At 36.6% G+C, this 15,023-nt stretch overlaps 1 protein-coding gene across 3 annotated transcripts in view; it reads left to right on the top strand.

Moving 5' to 3' along the window:
• The first annotated feature begins 6,956 nt into the window (after positions 1–6,956).
• LOC144964621 (uncharacterized) overlaps positions 6,957–15,023 on the top strand; it is a 32,277-nt gene continuing 24,210 nt past the window's right edge. For 2 of the 3 annotated variants that reach the window (XM_078899106.1, XM_078899104.1), the window contains exons 1-3: positions 6,957–7,099; positions 11,766–12,873; positions 14,628–14,767. In XM_078899106.1, the coding sequence (XP_078755232.1) occupies positions 11,846–12,873; positions 14,628–14,767 (1,168 nt within the window). In that variant the 5' untranslated portion in view covers positions 6,957–7,099; positions 11,766–11,845. Of the gene's footprint in view, positions 7,100–10,427; positions 10,490–11,765; positions 12,874–14,627; positions 14,768–15,023 lie in introns of all 3 variants that reach the window. The other variant, XM_078899105.1, reaches the window with a different exon arrangement.

The following is a 15,023-nucleotide window of genomic DNA, read 5'->3' as shown; positions in this document are numbered from 1 at the left end:
TCAATGTTTCATCTAATCACATTAATTGAGCTTCCACCTAATAGTCATGCGACCTCTTGTTGCTATGCCTGGCAAGCTATAGGGAAGAAAAGTCGTGACGTCACACCTTCGGCTTTTCTGGTTCCAAAGTCATTGGAAGTGTTATGTAACCAGTCCTTTGGAGAACTAATAATGAATAGGTTACATATCGAATCATAAGGTGGCATAACTATTTTAGCAGCAGGATGTATAGATAGATTCTAAGGGTTGAAGGACGTAAAAAGAGCGAGAATGGATAATCTGAATTGACGACCAGCATATATTTCGACTAGAAAATAAGACACCATCACCTTGAAACCAGAAGATCACTTACACAAGGGTGTATTCAGTTTTATAGTTCCAATGTGATTGGACATCACACTTTTCTTCCCTATTGACTTGAATGCCTTTAGTAGTTTTTTGTTTTGTTTTGTTTTTGTTTTTTGTTTTTTGTTTTTTTTTAAATTAACTATTATCTTATTGCATGAGTCTCGGGCTATTCAATCAACAGGCAGTGCATACACGTTTGAAAAGTGCGTCTGTTATCGAATATTTAATTAAAGCTCGTCGAATAAACATTTCCGTGGTTTTAATTTTGGCTAAAAAATTTAAGATAAAGTCTGTTTTGTCCCTGATCTCAACAGATAACCGTGAACCGGCGACCCAGAGCTACAATTTCAGTACTAACCTATCACCCTAAGCAAACAGCCTACAGAACCTGAGCACCACTCATCATTGTAACACAAGCATATGTTAGTGCCAGTGGCGGTTCTAGCCTATTTACAGTGGTTGGGCAAAGATGATCCGGTCATATATATATATATATATATATATATATATATATAATATATATATATATATATATATATATATATATTATATATATATATATATATTATTATTTTTTTTTTTTTTTTTTAATTATAATTTTTTTTTCACCTTTAAAAAAAATATTTCAACCACAAATAATCACATTCACAATGAAATGACAATACCAGTAGATTTTAATTATTCCAAACGTAATCAAAAAATAATCACGAAAGAGAATACAACTAAAAACTAAAGCGACGAGACATAATGCGACAACACCTTGACAATAGAAGTCCCATTTCGTTCACTCCAAAAATTAAAGAGATGCTTTAATCCCTCAACGGCGAGATTAATATTTCTGTTACATTACTGGTTTTCAGTAGTATGTAGTAACCTTAAAGTTTTCATCGAGAAGCAACAACAGCGATATGACTCGAGTTTCATTCAGAGCTGAAATTGCATCATTTTTACTGCTGTCTTGGTGGTTAGAATGATTGTGCCGGTGGTGGTAGTGGTTGGAATAGTGGTAGCGGTGGTGGTGGTGGTGGAGGAGGAGGAGGAAGACGAGGCGGTGAGGGAGGATGTAATTATGATAGTGGTTTTGGTGGTGCTGTTGGTTAGAATGATAGTTGTGGAGACGATTGTTGTACTTGTTGTTAATATTGTTGTTGTTGTTGTTGTTGTTGTTGTTGTTGTTGTTGTTGTTGTTGTTGTTAATGATGATGATGATGATGATGATGATGACAACCACGATGTCGTCGACAATGATGGTTACCACCATACGATATTACAAAGTTTATTTAATCTTAGGCTTTCGCCAATAATTCACACAATACAATTAAGACAAAAGAATGTTATCAATCTCTCCTCATGCATTCGTTATACTATCACAATAACGACCGTGTTATCTTTACTCCTTCCCAATGCTATCTATACAAGAGTGCTATGTTCCTTCCCCAACCAACCCTAGCTTCCCGCCTCTTCGTCGCGAACTATCTTATGTATGTATTAGCTTCAGGACGGGCAAGTACGGAATCTGCCCACCCTTCCTTTAAACGTCTTTATTTCCTCTATAACTTAGAATTCAACTCTCTCCTTACTCAGAAGAGTATTTCTCGTATACTAATTCAATTGTTGAGAAAATCAAAATGGTGGTTGTATTAATATTTATTTAGTCGTGACTTTTGAATGAAATGTTTTGTTTTATTAGAGGAAATACAATAGAAAATTACATTGTTTTGCAAAATTATTTAGTCTGGCAATAAAAATACAGCGGTAATTACTTTAAGAATAATAAAAAAAAGAACTAACAAATTAATTTGTTAAAAAACAAAAACAAAAAAACAACAAAAAACAAATAAGAAAACAATTTAAATAAATGAGTTTTGAGAAGTACTTAAAGAAAACGAGAAAAAAAAAAAAGAAATAATTTAAATGGATAAACAAATATATAAAAACAACACAAATTAATACTAAATTGATATAATATTAGTAAGTTAATAAATTTAATTCAATACTGGAACCTTCCAAAGTCATTACATCAATGGTACCAGCACAAGTAAGGCAATAAATAAGAAAAAGTTCATTTGCCAAAAGCTCTATTCAGTGTTCACTGGTTATTAAGGTGGGCTCATTTGAATTAGCCCGACCTAGTACTAGAGAGGCCAGACAGCAAAAATCGGAGTTAGTTCACGTCAGGCGACGTGACGATGAGATGACGATGTGGGCGGAGTGGAGTGGTTGGGGAGGGGAGGGGGGGGGGGGGTTGATAAAAAGAACAGGAGCGTATCCTGGTTTATGCATTACGGGGTGCATGGTCATTCGCAATCTATCAAAAATACACACAAATTGATTTCAGTACGAAGTATCAAGTTTAAGTAGTAACTTTTGAAATTATCTAATTTAGATTAGATTATTTCGGACCTGGTAATACAGCTTATAACTTGAAAAAAACAGGCTGGTATTTGCCCACCCTGCCCATTATTACCAGCCGTCCCTGGTTAGTGCATAGTGTCAGGTATTACAATGCAATTCCTTCAGCATTGTGTCAAAATATTGTGACGAATTAAGCATATATATAGCGCAACATCCACTAAACGAGCTCAAAGCGCTTTACAAGGGACCCATAGCCAACAGCAACGCTTAACATGGAGGGACGAAACATGACGCCTGTTAGGCAATATTACAATGGGTTTTTTTTTTTTTTTTTCAGACAGACACACCGCTGTTAACGGCCATGTTTTCGGTTTACACCCGAGTACTAAGAGAAAGAAAGAGAGAGAGAGAGAGAGAGAGAGAGAGAGAGAGAGAGAGAGAGAGAGAGAGAGAGAGAGAGAGAGAGTAAAGAGCCTTTTCCAAGAACTTAACGCATGGTGCCCAGAGCGGGACTCGAACCCAGAATCTTGCGATCCGAAGGTGAATGTCTTCCACTAGACCACATAGCCGCGAAGTCCTAGGTTTGAGAGTTTTTACCAAGAGAGTAATTTTAATCGATCGATATTTGAAGAACGAATTTTCTGGCCAAATGGGGGGGGGGGGGGGGGGGGGGGGGGTTGTCGTTGTTTTCCCCCCATTTTTTTTTTGAGTACAGCAATGTTGTTGTAATGGACAATATTTTGCATCAGTTTGAGACCTATGGTGTGATGGTAGAACGTCTGACCGGTAATCAGAAGGTCTGAGGTTCGATCCCCAGTCGAGGTCGACTGATTTTTTGGGATGGTTTTTTTCTTGTATTTTTCTTTCTTGCTTTGTCTGGTACCTTTCAAACACACTTGTTCAGTTCTTTAACCTGATTACTACAATTTAGTGAGAACTACTCATAAAAATGGCTGGATAAAAAAGTTAAAAGTGTTCACAGCTCTAACATTACGATTGGTCATTTGCTTCAGCTTGACACATGGGTATGTTTATAACATTTGTAAACAAAGCGGGGTGTTTACATTTTGTTAAGAAATATCCAATAGATGGACAGCAACAAATAATGTGATTCATGACCTGGTTGGACGAAAACATGAATATCGATCGCTCCTATCGTTTCGTCTATCACTATCGCATTCAAATTTCGTAACGTCACTTACCATATTATTTTAAGCCCGTATGCAAAAAATCACGGCACCACGTTCCGTCACCGTGGAGGAATATACCATCTGTGCGCGCGGGACTTGGAAAGGACTATGCGACCATACTCTTATTTATATAGATAGAATGCGCTTGGCCAAGGAGTTCACAACATTGCCATCCGGAAGTATAACGGACCAACACACAAACTCTGTGTAACCATGAACTTTTATAGTCTGGTTAATACAGTTTAGTGAGAACAACTCACAAACGCGGATGTCAAAAACAATAACAAAGGCCTGAGTGACGTCATCTGCATACTATCTATATATTTAGTGAGGCCTAATCACTCAATTCACGGTCCAAAATCAATGACAAAGAGCTGAGAGAAGTCGACTTCTATAGAAGGAACGAACTTGACGTTACTCAGTTCTTTGTTCTTATTTTTAGACAGCCTGATTAGTTCCCACCAGATCGCATAAACATTACCCAAAAGTTACACACAGTTTTGTGTGTTACTATGTTTACTTTGGCAGGCGGATGTTGTGAGTATTTTACCTAAGCGCTTCCTCGCTTTCTGTTTAAAATTGCTTTCTTGCCTTAATCTAAAAAATAAAATAAAATAAATTTAAAACTGTTATAGAGTCATTGTAAAATTGACATACATCGCAAAAACCTCGACGTCCAAGGATAACAAATGTTAACGAACTGGCTATTTTGCATAATATTCGATTTTTAAACGGCATAAATCACAAAAATCTCGACGTCCTGCAGACAGACATACTTTCTCTTATATTAACTCACTCAACCCTAACAACGACTATATCCGGATTACTTTTACCCCATGCCTATTTATTACATTTTTATGAGACAAATTATAGGCTTTGTATCAAAGCTGTTATTCTTAATTTTTACATGTTAATGGTATTTGAATAAAACTATCTATGTACATGCTCATTTTTAATACTTTTTTTTTTCAATTTTGAAATGTAGCAAAAAAAAAAACCCTCTAGGATTGAGTGAGTTAATTATGTGCGAGGAAAAGACGCAGGCAGTAGGCAGGTTATAGTTAAGATCAGAGAGGATTGTCAAGCAGCTGAAAGCTTGTTCTGTGCACAGAAAAAAGGTGATTCTGTGCCAGAGAGAGAGAGAGAGAGAGAGAGAGAGAGAGAGAGAGAGAGAGAGAGAGAGAGAGAGAGAGAGAGAGAGAGAGAGAGAGAGAGAGAGAGAGAGAGAGAGAGAGAGATTCCAGGTGGTACAACCCTTTTATCATTTTTGGTATTACCAAGTATTACGTCCATGGTTTGGCCCTCGATTGAGGACTATGGGTTAGGCCAAGGTTTTCTCAGAACACGTCTGTTTGGGCAGATCCCTTTCCTTTTAAAGGGAAACAACTCTATATATAATTAAGATATTATTTTGTAACAGGTTTATCAAATTTTTATTCAACTGACAAAATTAAAAATAATTTTTAAAAATAGCTAAATGTATAATTTGAATATAAATTTGAATTATTGGAAAATAATCCATAAAACTGCCTAATAATAGACTACTCTACAAATATTAAAACTTTTAATATTATAGGTTTCAGATTGGTATATATTTATTTTAGAACACTATACAAGTAATGATTAGAAAAAAAATCATATTTAAAAACCTAACAATTGCTTAAAGATTCTTTGACGTGGACTCTTTCGTCCATCGGTCATTATAGCAAAGCACATATACACCTAGCTTATGCAGGTCTGACATCCGAACCGAACCCACTTAGGTTATGGGTCTACATTGTGGCAATGGACAATACTTTGCAGCATTTTTTTTTTAGATTATCATTAGACAACACTGAGCCCATAAGGAAACGGGCTAGCAGACCTGCAAATAAGTGCACGTCGATACATAACCTAATTAGGAAGAGGGTAGTAGGCTAGTACCTAGCCTAGGTGATTCTTACTTTATTTCCCACGGGATTTCATGATTTCATTTCACTTTGAATTTAATCCAATGTTTTGTGTATGTGAGTGTGTGTGTGTGTGTGTGTGCGCGCGCACGCGCGCGCGCATAAAAAAAGAATAGTTCAAACAATGAAAAAATATAATCTCCCAAAACTATAACTACACATTTGACTGTTTCCCTCCCAGCCAAGGACTCCGGTCAGGGCAAGGACAATACCAAGTCGTAATCTCATTCCAATACAAGGACAGAGAGCAAGTTAGAAAACATAGGTAGAGGGAGAATAGAGGACACAGTACGTGATCTTCCTTTCCACTATGGGAGGACAATCAGATGATCCAGATGTATTTATGAGAATCACTTATTCTCCGAAAATGCACCATAAAATAGAGACAAATCGTGTATCCTTGTGAAGAATAATATATCCCCAGTCGAGGCATACTGATTTTTGGGGTGTTTTTTTCCTTGTATTTTTCTTTCTCTTTGGCACTGTTTCATACCTACTATTTTACAATCTCATTGTCATTTAAATGCGTCTGGATCAGGGCACACACAGCTGTTAGCCTTGGTCTGAATTTAAATGGAATTTACACATTTTCTTGCTATTTCATTTAAGAGTGGATATTATAATCACATTGAAGAAATTGAATCTCGTGTAAGGAATATTAATTTATCTATCAAAAGATAAATTTAAATGAGTTGAAAAATACTATTGGAAAGATGCGACAATTAATAACACATATTTTTTCTTGTTAAAAGGGTTTACCATGGGAAAGATGAAACAATGTCAACCTCATTTTTTTTCTAGCTAAAATATTTTAAATTCTGTGAAAATCAGGGGATTTTGACATTTAAATAAAAGCTAAACTACAATCCGGCTAAGAATTCTGTGTGTGCTTTTTTGTGAGAGGTAGGCTTTTTTTTTACTGTAAGTGTAAGCGAATGAAACAATGATTGTGCAGAAAAGAAAAAAAAAACATTAGTAACGGTACAGTGAAAAAATGTATACTTGTTAACGTAAAAAAAAATAAATAAATAAAAAGGCGTTCCTTTTTTTTCCCTTTTCTGGTTACGTCCCCTGACACGCACTGTGTAACTCGCTTGTTTTTAGAAATTAATGTGGTCAGATTCATAGCAACAACAGCGTCAACATGGCGGCGACAATCTCGTGTTTATTATTTCAGGATTGCAGAATATATTTTTACAGTAAATGCCTATTCCATTAAGCTGATCGAAAGAGTATGAATCTGGAAAGAAATAGGAGGTTTGTAATATAAAATTATAAAAAAGTTTATTGTGAATGTATTGTCTTCACATTGTTTTGAATTTGTTTAATTCTAATTCAAAAAGTAAAAGAGAAGATGGAGGACAAATTTGATTTTGTAATTGTTTATGAAGTCAACATGGCCCAAATAGCACTGTTCATCTCTAATTAATCAACTCAGTTCAAGTTCAATTCAAAGATGCAAAAGACATAACGTGTCCATCACGGTAAATCTAAATTTATCAAACTATCAATGACAATGTGACAAAGTTTGAGTTTGATAAAAATTTCAAACTCAAAACATCTTATTTTGACTTGACCAATTCAGGTGGATGCACCTTGAAAAGACCCGCATAAAATTTGATACCTTATTTGTTTCCCTACGACTAACGGTTCCAGAATTATTTAGAATAGAATAGAATAGAAGGTATCGACGTCGCTTGATTAGGCCACTGGCCTGTCGCAGAGTCTTTCCAGTCACTGAATGTCTTGTTCACAACTGATCTAATGCATTTCCTACCTGATCTTGTGATCAGGGGCTAGCCTACACTACACTTTCTCTACTGATCTTTTGATCATAGCTATTTTGGGTGGGAGGCACTTCTACACTATGCACATAAATTTCCATCACAACATCTAATCTATTCTTGAAAGCATTGACACTCGGCGCTTCAACGACATTTGCTGGCAATGCGTTCCAACGTTCAATTACTCTGTGTAAAAAAGTTCTGTCGAAGGGTGGTTTTAACTCTGGGTTTCAGAAGTTTATATGAGTGGCCCTGGTGACTGATTTTTTGTCTACTGTGAACAGCCTATCCTGAGTCGCGTACAAGCAATGTGTGAACTTATAGGTCTCAATCATATCACCTCTCAAACGCCGATAGACCATACTTGGCAGTCCTACTCTTTTCAGGCGCTGTTCATAACTCAAGTCCTTGAGTCCACCAATGACCTTTGTTGCTCGCCTAAGCACACTCTCTATAAGCTTCTTATCCTTTTCAAGATAAGGTGCCCATACACAGTTTCCGAACTCCAAATGTGGTCGGACCAAAGCTGCAAACATTAACTTCATAGTGTCACAGTCAAGATAGTCAAAAGATCTCCTTATCAGTCCAAGCATTCTGTTAGCTTTGTTGACCTGCCTTTCCAAATGCTGTGAAAACTTGAACTCTGGGTCCATATGAACTCCCAGATCTTTCTCCAATGTTGTCTCTTGTAAATCAATTATCTCCTCACTCCCATGTTTTCTCATTTTGTAGGTTGCTTTCTGGTTTTTATTGCCTAAATGGAGCACTTTGCATTTGTCGGCATTAAACTTTAGCTGCCAAGTATCAGCCCAATCGACCAAACTATCAAGATCACTCTGAAGTCTCTTTATATCAACCTCACTGTCAGCCTCACCATACACTTTCGTATCATCTGCATACATAGAACACAAGCCTGATACAGTCTCTGGTAAATCATTGATGAATGCTACGAAAAGTGATGGTCCAAGCACACTGCCTTGTGTCACCCCACTCCTTACACACGCCCAATCAGACAACTGTCCGTTAACACAAACTCGTTGTCGCCTGCCCGTAAGAAAATTAACAATCCATGCAAGTACTGCACCTTGAACTCCAAGTGCCCTCAGTTTGACCTTTAGGCGCTCATGCGGGACAGAGTCAAATGCCTTTGAAAAATCTAGGTAAATGGCGTCTACGGAAGACCCACTGTCTAATAGAGATGTCCAGTCTTCTAGGGTAGCTAACAAGTTGGTTACACATGAACGCCCAGACACAAAGCCATGTTGGCAACCTGATAACAGTTCATTTGAGGTCAGATGGTCAATCAGACTGTCTCTAACAATTCCTTCCATAACTTTGCATATCACACTTGTAAGGCTGACAGGCCGATAATTTCCTGATGAACTCTTTTCTCCTTTCTTAAACAGGGGTGTGACCTGCACTTCTTTCCAGTCTGAAGGAATTTATATTTCTCTCTTGAAACTTTTAGTCAATTTGACAGAGAGAATCTGTGATACTGCTGCCTCAAAACCAGCATCTCGCGGCGATCGGGAAGGCTGTAGCTATTCAGACTCGAGTCTGAATAGTCTCCCTTGCCAAGTCGGACTCAAATTCCAATGCGCAAGTGCAATCAACCGATTATTCACATTCGGTCTGAATAGTCTTCTGTTACAGTGTAGTTTTTGCTTGTTGTTTGTTTATTTTTTAAAAAATCTTTTATTTATTGATAATTGCATAAAATTAATTCAAATCAAAATTATGATTGTAGTAACTATCAACAGGTAGTCTAAATTCGCTTTATTTGATGAGAAAGACAAAATCATGAATCAATAGAAAGTTCAGATAGAAATAAAAAAGAAAAGAGTTAAAACTCTTCAAAAGTAACAAAAGTCTGTCAAAGTAACTGTGGTATAAATGAAAAGCTTTTCTAACAACATAATACGATGTCCAAATAAAATCATGACAAAAATAAATAATTATAAAATCAAATATTCTGATAGTGTGAGACAGGCAACAATCCTTCTACAGTCCAAAGTTGGGGTATGAGCTGAGTCAGTGTGATGTGGGCGAGCTCTTTGTCTAGTTCTTTATCACTCCCGCCTACCGCCAAGATTGTGTCGTCCTCCCCTCTGTATGCACACGAACATTAGAGCTTGAGTCCGAATAGCCATGGGAGACTTTTCAGACTTGAGTCCAAATTGCCACTTCGGATCGGGAAAGTTTGGGTATTGCAGTGAACACGGCCCACCTATTGTTTCAGTAACTTTGTTTCAATTAAAAAATAAATGGCAAGAGTTGGGTATCATTTTAAAGGTCATAAAATAAGCTTTACTTTCGTATAAAATCATTTTCATGTTTGGTAAGTATGGACAAAATTTAGGGTTAACTGAAAATGGCAAAAAAATATGATATTTGTCCTAAAAGGTGGGGTTGAAGGTGAGTAAATAATGTCCCCATTGTCTTGAACTGTAGATATCGTCTGCAAATATTTCAGGCTTTGATGGATAAACTATTGACTAAGTGATGAAAATGAGTAAGCATAATGGTATGGTATGGGTGGCTTTTGAAAAAACAAGTACTCTTAAATCTATTCGTCTTCTTTCATCTAACACTTTTGTTGTTTGTACCAGTGTATTCATGAGCTGAGTCTCACATGATTCACTGTTCTGACAACCATATTGGTAGTCATCTAGTATATGTTGAGGTCAAAATGATCCATGATGCTATGAAATAGAATAATATGGTCAAATATTGTGGAAGTAACCTGTATTATTGAAATTGGACTATTCTCAGAGTATACGTATCATTTTCCTTTCTTGTAGATTGCAGTATTCCTAGCATGTTTCCAATCATCTGTTGAAGATTTCTTGAAAAGGATGCAAAGGTATGGAGCTATTTTATTAGCACATTATTTTTTGGATTCCTGTAGCAATCAAATCAGGTCCGTTGCTTTTGGAGGAATGAGCTCTATTAGTTGTCTGAAAACACCTTCTCTAATGATTGTGATTATTGGCATTTTGGGTATGTTTAGCTGTCCATGTATGGCAATGTTTCATCTTCTATTGTAATAACACTTTTCAAATTTCTTATTTAATACAGTACATTTTTCAATGATGTCTGTTGCCTCTGACCTCTCATCATATCTTTGTAATGCAGAGATGCTTGTCACATCTTTCCGTTCTGATCGTATATTTCCAGAAACAATTGGTGATAGCCCCATTATTCTCCATGCTCTCATCAAGGTTTAGCATGACATTAAGATAATTTTGATGTGATTTCTTAGCTATTTGTCTTTTATTATTTGTTTATTTATAACTACTGAAATTCATAAAAGTGAATTTTAATTTCATTAAATACAATTCATCTTTTGACCCAACAATTCCAAAATTATACAAAACTATGTTTTGTCCGTTTTGTACAGTATAATGTTTTTCTAATAGAAAAACAGCCAACAACATTTGGTCGTCTTTATGGAACCTGGAGCAGAATTATAGAACAATGGATCTTGTTTTAAAGTGATTTTTCTGTGTTTCTCTCTTTTAAGTAAAACGCTACATATAATTTTCCAAGCAAATGAAGACAAGCAATAGGAAACAGGGTATGATGCATGACATGGTATGAAAATTATTTAATTTATTTTATTAATAATTGGAGAGAAAATTAACAAACAAAAACAAAATTTTCAAAGGGTCCCCTTGCTACTGCTGGCGATCAACCTCATACCACTATTCCTTCACCTTTCAAACCACCAGGCCATCTGATTGATGAGAGGATGCTTCAGATTTAATGCCTATACTTTTTATTAAAGAATTATTCCATACATTATGTACCATTGTAAACACAGTTTCCTTAATGGCACAGTCACATTATATAGCACACAAACATGAGGGCACATATACGATATAAAACCATTCCATTTAGTCATCCATCATGTGATGAAATGGAAAAGACTGTATCTGCATCACTTGCAACCACTTGATGTCAAGTTAATGCACACTTTTAATTTAGTGTAGTTTTGTGTAGGTTTTTATCTATTTGAACTCATGATATACCATGTAGAATTGATATTCGATATTCATTTTGTACAATGCTATTGTTTTTTTGTTTGTTTGTTTTTTTTTGTGTGTTTCAAGAAGAAATTTTTAAAAATATTTTCACAGATAACATTCACAGAGTAGATGTTCTTGCCAAGAAAATAAAGTCTATTGGAAAACCTAAACCAGAAACTTTGTTTACAAAAATGGCAATAAATCTGAAATCAGTGATGGTTGACCGCACAATGTTGTTTCCTTGTGCGGCCGGGGTTCAGATGCCTCAGATTGGGGCTGAGGATTCTAAGATAAAACCTGTTCCTGGGTCAAAGGTTGCCAAAATATTACCAATGAAATTGGTGTCTCAAGACACAACTCCAGTGAATGACAAATATGTAAAAATGGTCAGTACCGGATTATCCTTTGCAAAAGAAGTTGTTGAGGATAGATGTCTTGACATGTTGCCATATGACACCAAATATTTCAGTGGCGTTTTCAAACCTGGAGATTTAGTATCATTACCTCCCCGAACAAGTAGTGTTATTGGAAGGCATGACAAAAGAGGTACTGATGCCAGGCATATGCCTTGTTATCTGAAAAAGACAATTAAACCAAAGCAACTTGTTCCTCTACGTAAACAAGCAAAGGAAAAAGCACTTCTTCTCCATAGACAAGCCTTAGAAGCTCAAAAGTATGAGGAAACTAAAGGAAAATCAAGAGATATCGAAGATGACAGAAGTTCATTTTTTATGACACAACCTGATGTAACAGAGAGTAAAAGCCGTCTCCCAACACACAAAACTGTACGTCAAGTTCTTCATAAGTCTGAATACAAAGATACTGAAGCTGTCAAAAAGGATCAAACAGTTAAAAACGAGGAGAAAGTACAATTAGTATCTTCGCCTATTAAAGGAAAGCTTGTTTTGTCAGAAATTGGCGATGATGTAGAAGATGGGAAAACAGCAAAAGAGAATGTTGTGAACTCAAAAACACCTGAATATGACTGGGACGATCATTTAATGTCCAGATTGAGTAAACTAACTGCAAACTGGATTGTTCATCAGAAAATGGAAGTTGGTGAGAGAAGTAAGGAAAAGTTGACAAAGACCCTTGAGTCATGGTATGGAGTTCCAATGCACACTGATCTGGTGCGGGAAGAGACCAGTGATGAGGATGAGGAAAATGCAAAGAAAAAGGAAAAGAAACCAAAATCAAAATGGAAGAAAAAGGAAGCTGCGTAAGTATTAAATATTGCAATTATCATTATTAAAAAACAAACAACAAACATATAACCCATAGAAGCCAAATTTATCTTTATTTCTGTAATGTGAGAAGATTAAAAACAGGGGCTTGCTGTATTTTTGAGAAGAGAATTGTCAATTGCAGTCTTTTTCTTCAAATCTGAATTAGTGTGATTTCTTTAAAAAAAAAAACAAACAATAATGGCTAATCGTAGTCTGTTGTATAACTTGGAACAATTGTATTTATTTTTTTAATATTTATTTTTGTAGGTTCTGTCAGACAAGCAAATATAAAGACTTTATGATACGAAATTGAACACCACAGAAAGTAAATAGTCCTTCAGAGCCAATAGGCCCATGGAACTAGAATTTATCTTGGTTTCTATAGCGTGAAACGGACAGTAGCAGTTGCTTGTTATCCTTTGGATAGGAGCTAGTCCATCGCAAAGTACATTCTGCCAAAGCTGCCCGGAAAAAAGAGAAATGCAACAGTCTTCTGAGGAAGCTGGCAGGATCAACTTGGGATGCTAACCAAGCACTCCTGAGGACGTCCGTCTTGGCACTATGCTATTCCGCCGTGGAGTATTGTACTCCCGTGTGGGGTAGAAGCAGGAATGTTGAGAAGGAAGATGTTAAGCTTCACAAGTCGATGCACATAGTGTCAGGAACGCTGTCAACAACGCCCAGAGAATGGGGGCCGATAATGGCAGCAATCCAGCCCCCCGGTGTCCGGAGGGATATGATTACAAAGAGCTGACTTAATAAGATCAAAGAGAGAGGGAATGGAGATACTTCTGTCAAGCACATAATGGACGGTGCCCCCGTTTCGAGCCGAAATAAGTCCTGGCAACCCTTGTTTGCAGATTCTCTATGGACAGATATGCATATACAAGATGGAAGTCGGTTTGGACGATTTCAATCCCTCGAGGGGGTGGGGACATACACTCCTCAAAACTAGGTGAGAAGTTGCCAGGTTCTCCACCAGTAAGAGGAGTCACTGGGTGGTAGCAAATCGCCTTCGGTTGAGAACCTGCCTAACGGCAAAATCCCTTCATCACTGGGGACTTTCCACCTGTCCAACATGTACCTGATGTGGGAACGAACCCGAAACTGCAGAGCATCTTGTTGAATGGTGTGTTGTGATGAAGCTTCCGGGCAGGTTTGCAATGGTGCATGAGTGCGCTACAGAATTTGAAGATTGGGTCGATCGTCATAACATAGTTGTGTGAGCACCATTAGAAGCTGCTGCCAAATCTAACAGACTCAGCTATCCATTCACTGCTAGATGGACAGAGGGGTCAGAAAAAATCTTGACTGTACCCAGGATCAATCTTGGTCTCTTTGCCTGTGAAGCAAGTGCTCTACCAACTGAGCTAATGGGACCCCCAACATAGGAAGTAATGAATTGTTATTGTTTGATACCAATAAAAGTTTTGTTTTGTATTATGCAAAAATAAAAATAAATGAAAGCAAACAACTGCTGGTTTTACATTTGGATGTGAAACAAGATGCATTCCCAGATAATGTGGAGTAGTTTGGGTTTTTTTTTAATTCCAAGGAAAATACGCCTGCAGGCTTTAAGTTTATTTTGATCTCTTGTTCTAGCATTCTATTCTTCACAATTTTTTTGCATTTTATCATGATGACAACTCTCACATTTATTTATAAATTTATAGATCAGTTGCCTCTACTTTTGTATTTTCTAATCTTTACCAACCAAATCATTTTTTTGCAATAAAAAATGTTTTAGGTTATTAGAACGAGTTTACAATGTGACACCCCCTCCAGTGGAAGCTTTAGACCCTTACTCAGATGACAGTAAAGCGCCATTCTACAGACAGCCAGCGGGAATCAGGAAGAAGAAGAAAAATGAAGAGAAAGAAGAAGCAGGTATACCTATTAATTATGACGTCAAAAAATGAAAAATAAAAAGTTTTGATTTGCTACTCAGTTGTGACAGAAATAACTAAATATAGTCACATATACAATTATCCAGCCATGGTTTTGATGTAACAAGAATATTTTGTGTGCTAAGTATTACAAGTTTTTTATCTTTTCTTTTTTGTGCTGTGAAGATTGTTTTGCACAGTTTGAAAATGAGAATTTATTTTGTTCATGATTATCAGTTTCACAAAGATACAACCTT

Source organism: Berghia stephanieae, chromosome 2 (genome assembly GCF_034508935.2).
Source record: "Berghia stephanieae isolate SIO BIC M18660-M18661 chromosome 2, UCSD_Bste_1.3, whole genome shotgun sequence".
In the NCBI taxonomy this organism is placed as follows: Eukaryota; Metazoa; Mollusca; class Gastropoda; order Nudibranchia; family Aeolidiidae; genus Berghia; species Berghia stephanieae.
Note: the sequence above shows the minus strand (reverse complement) of the source record. Positions and strands in the feature narration are given on the sequence as shown.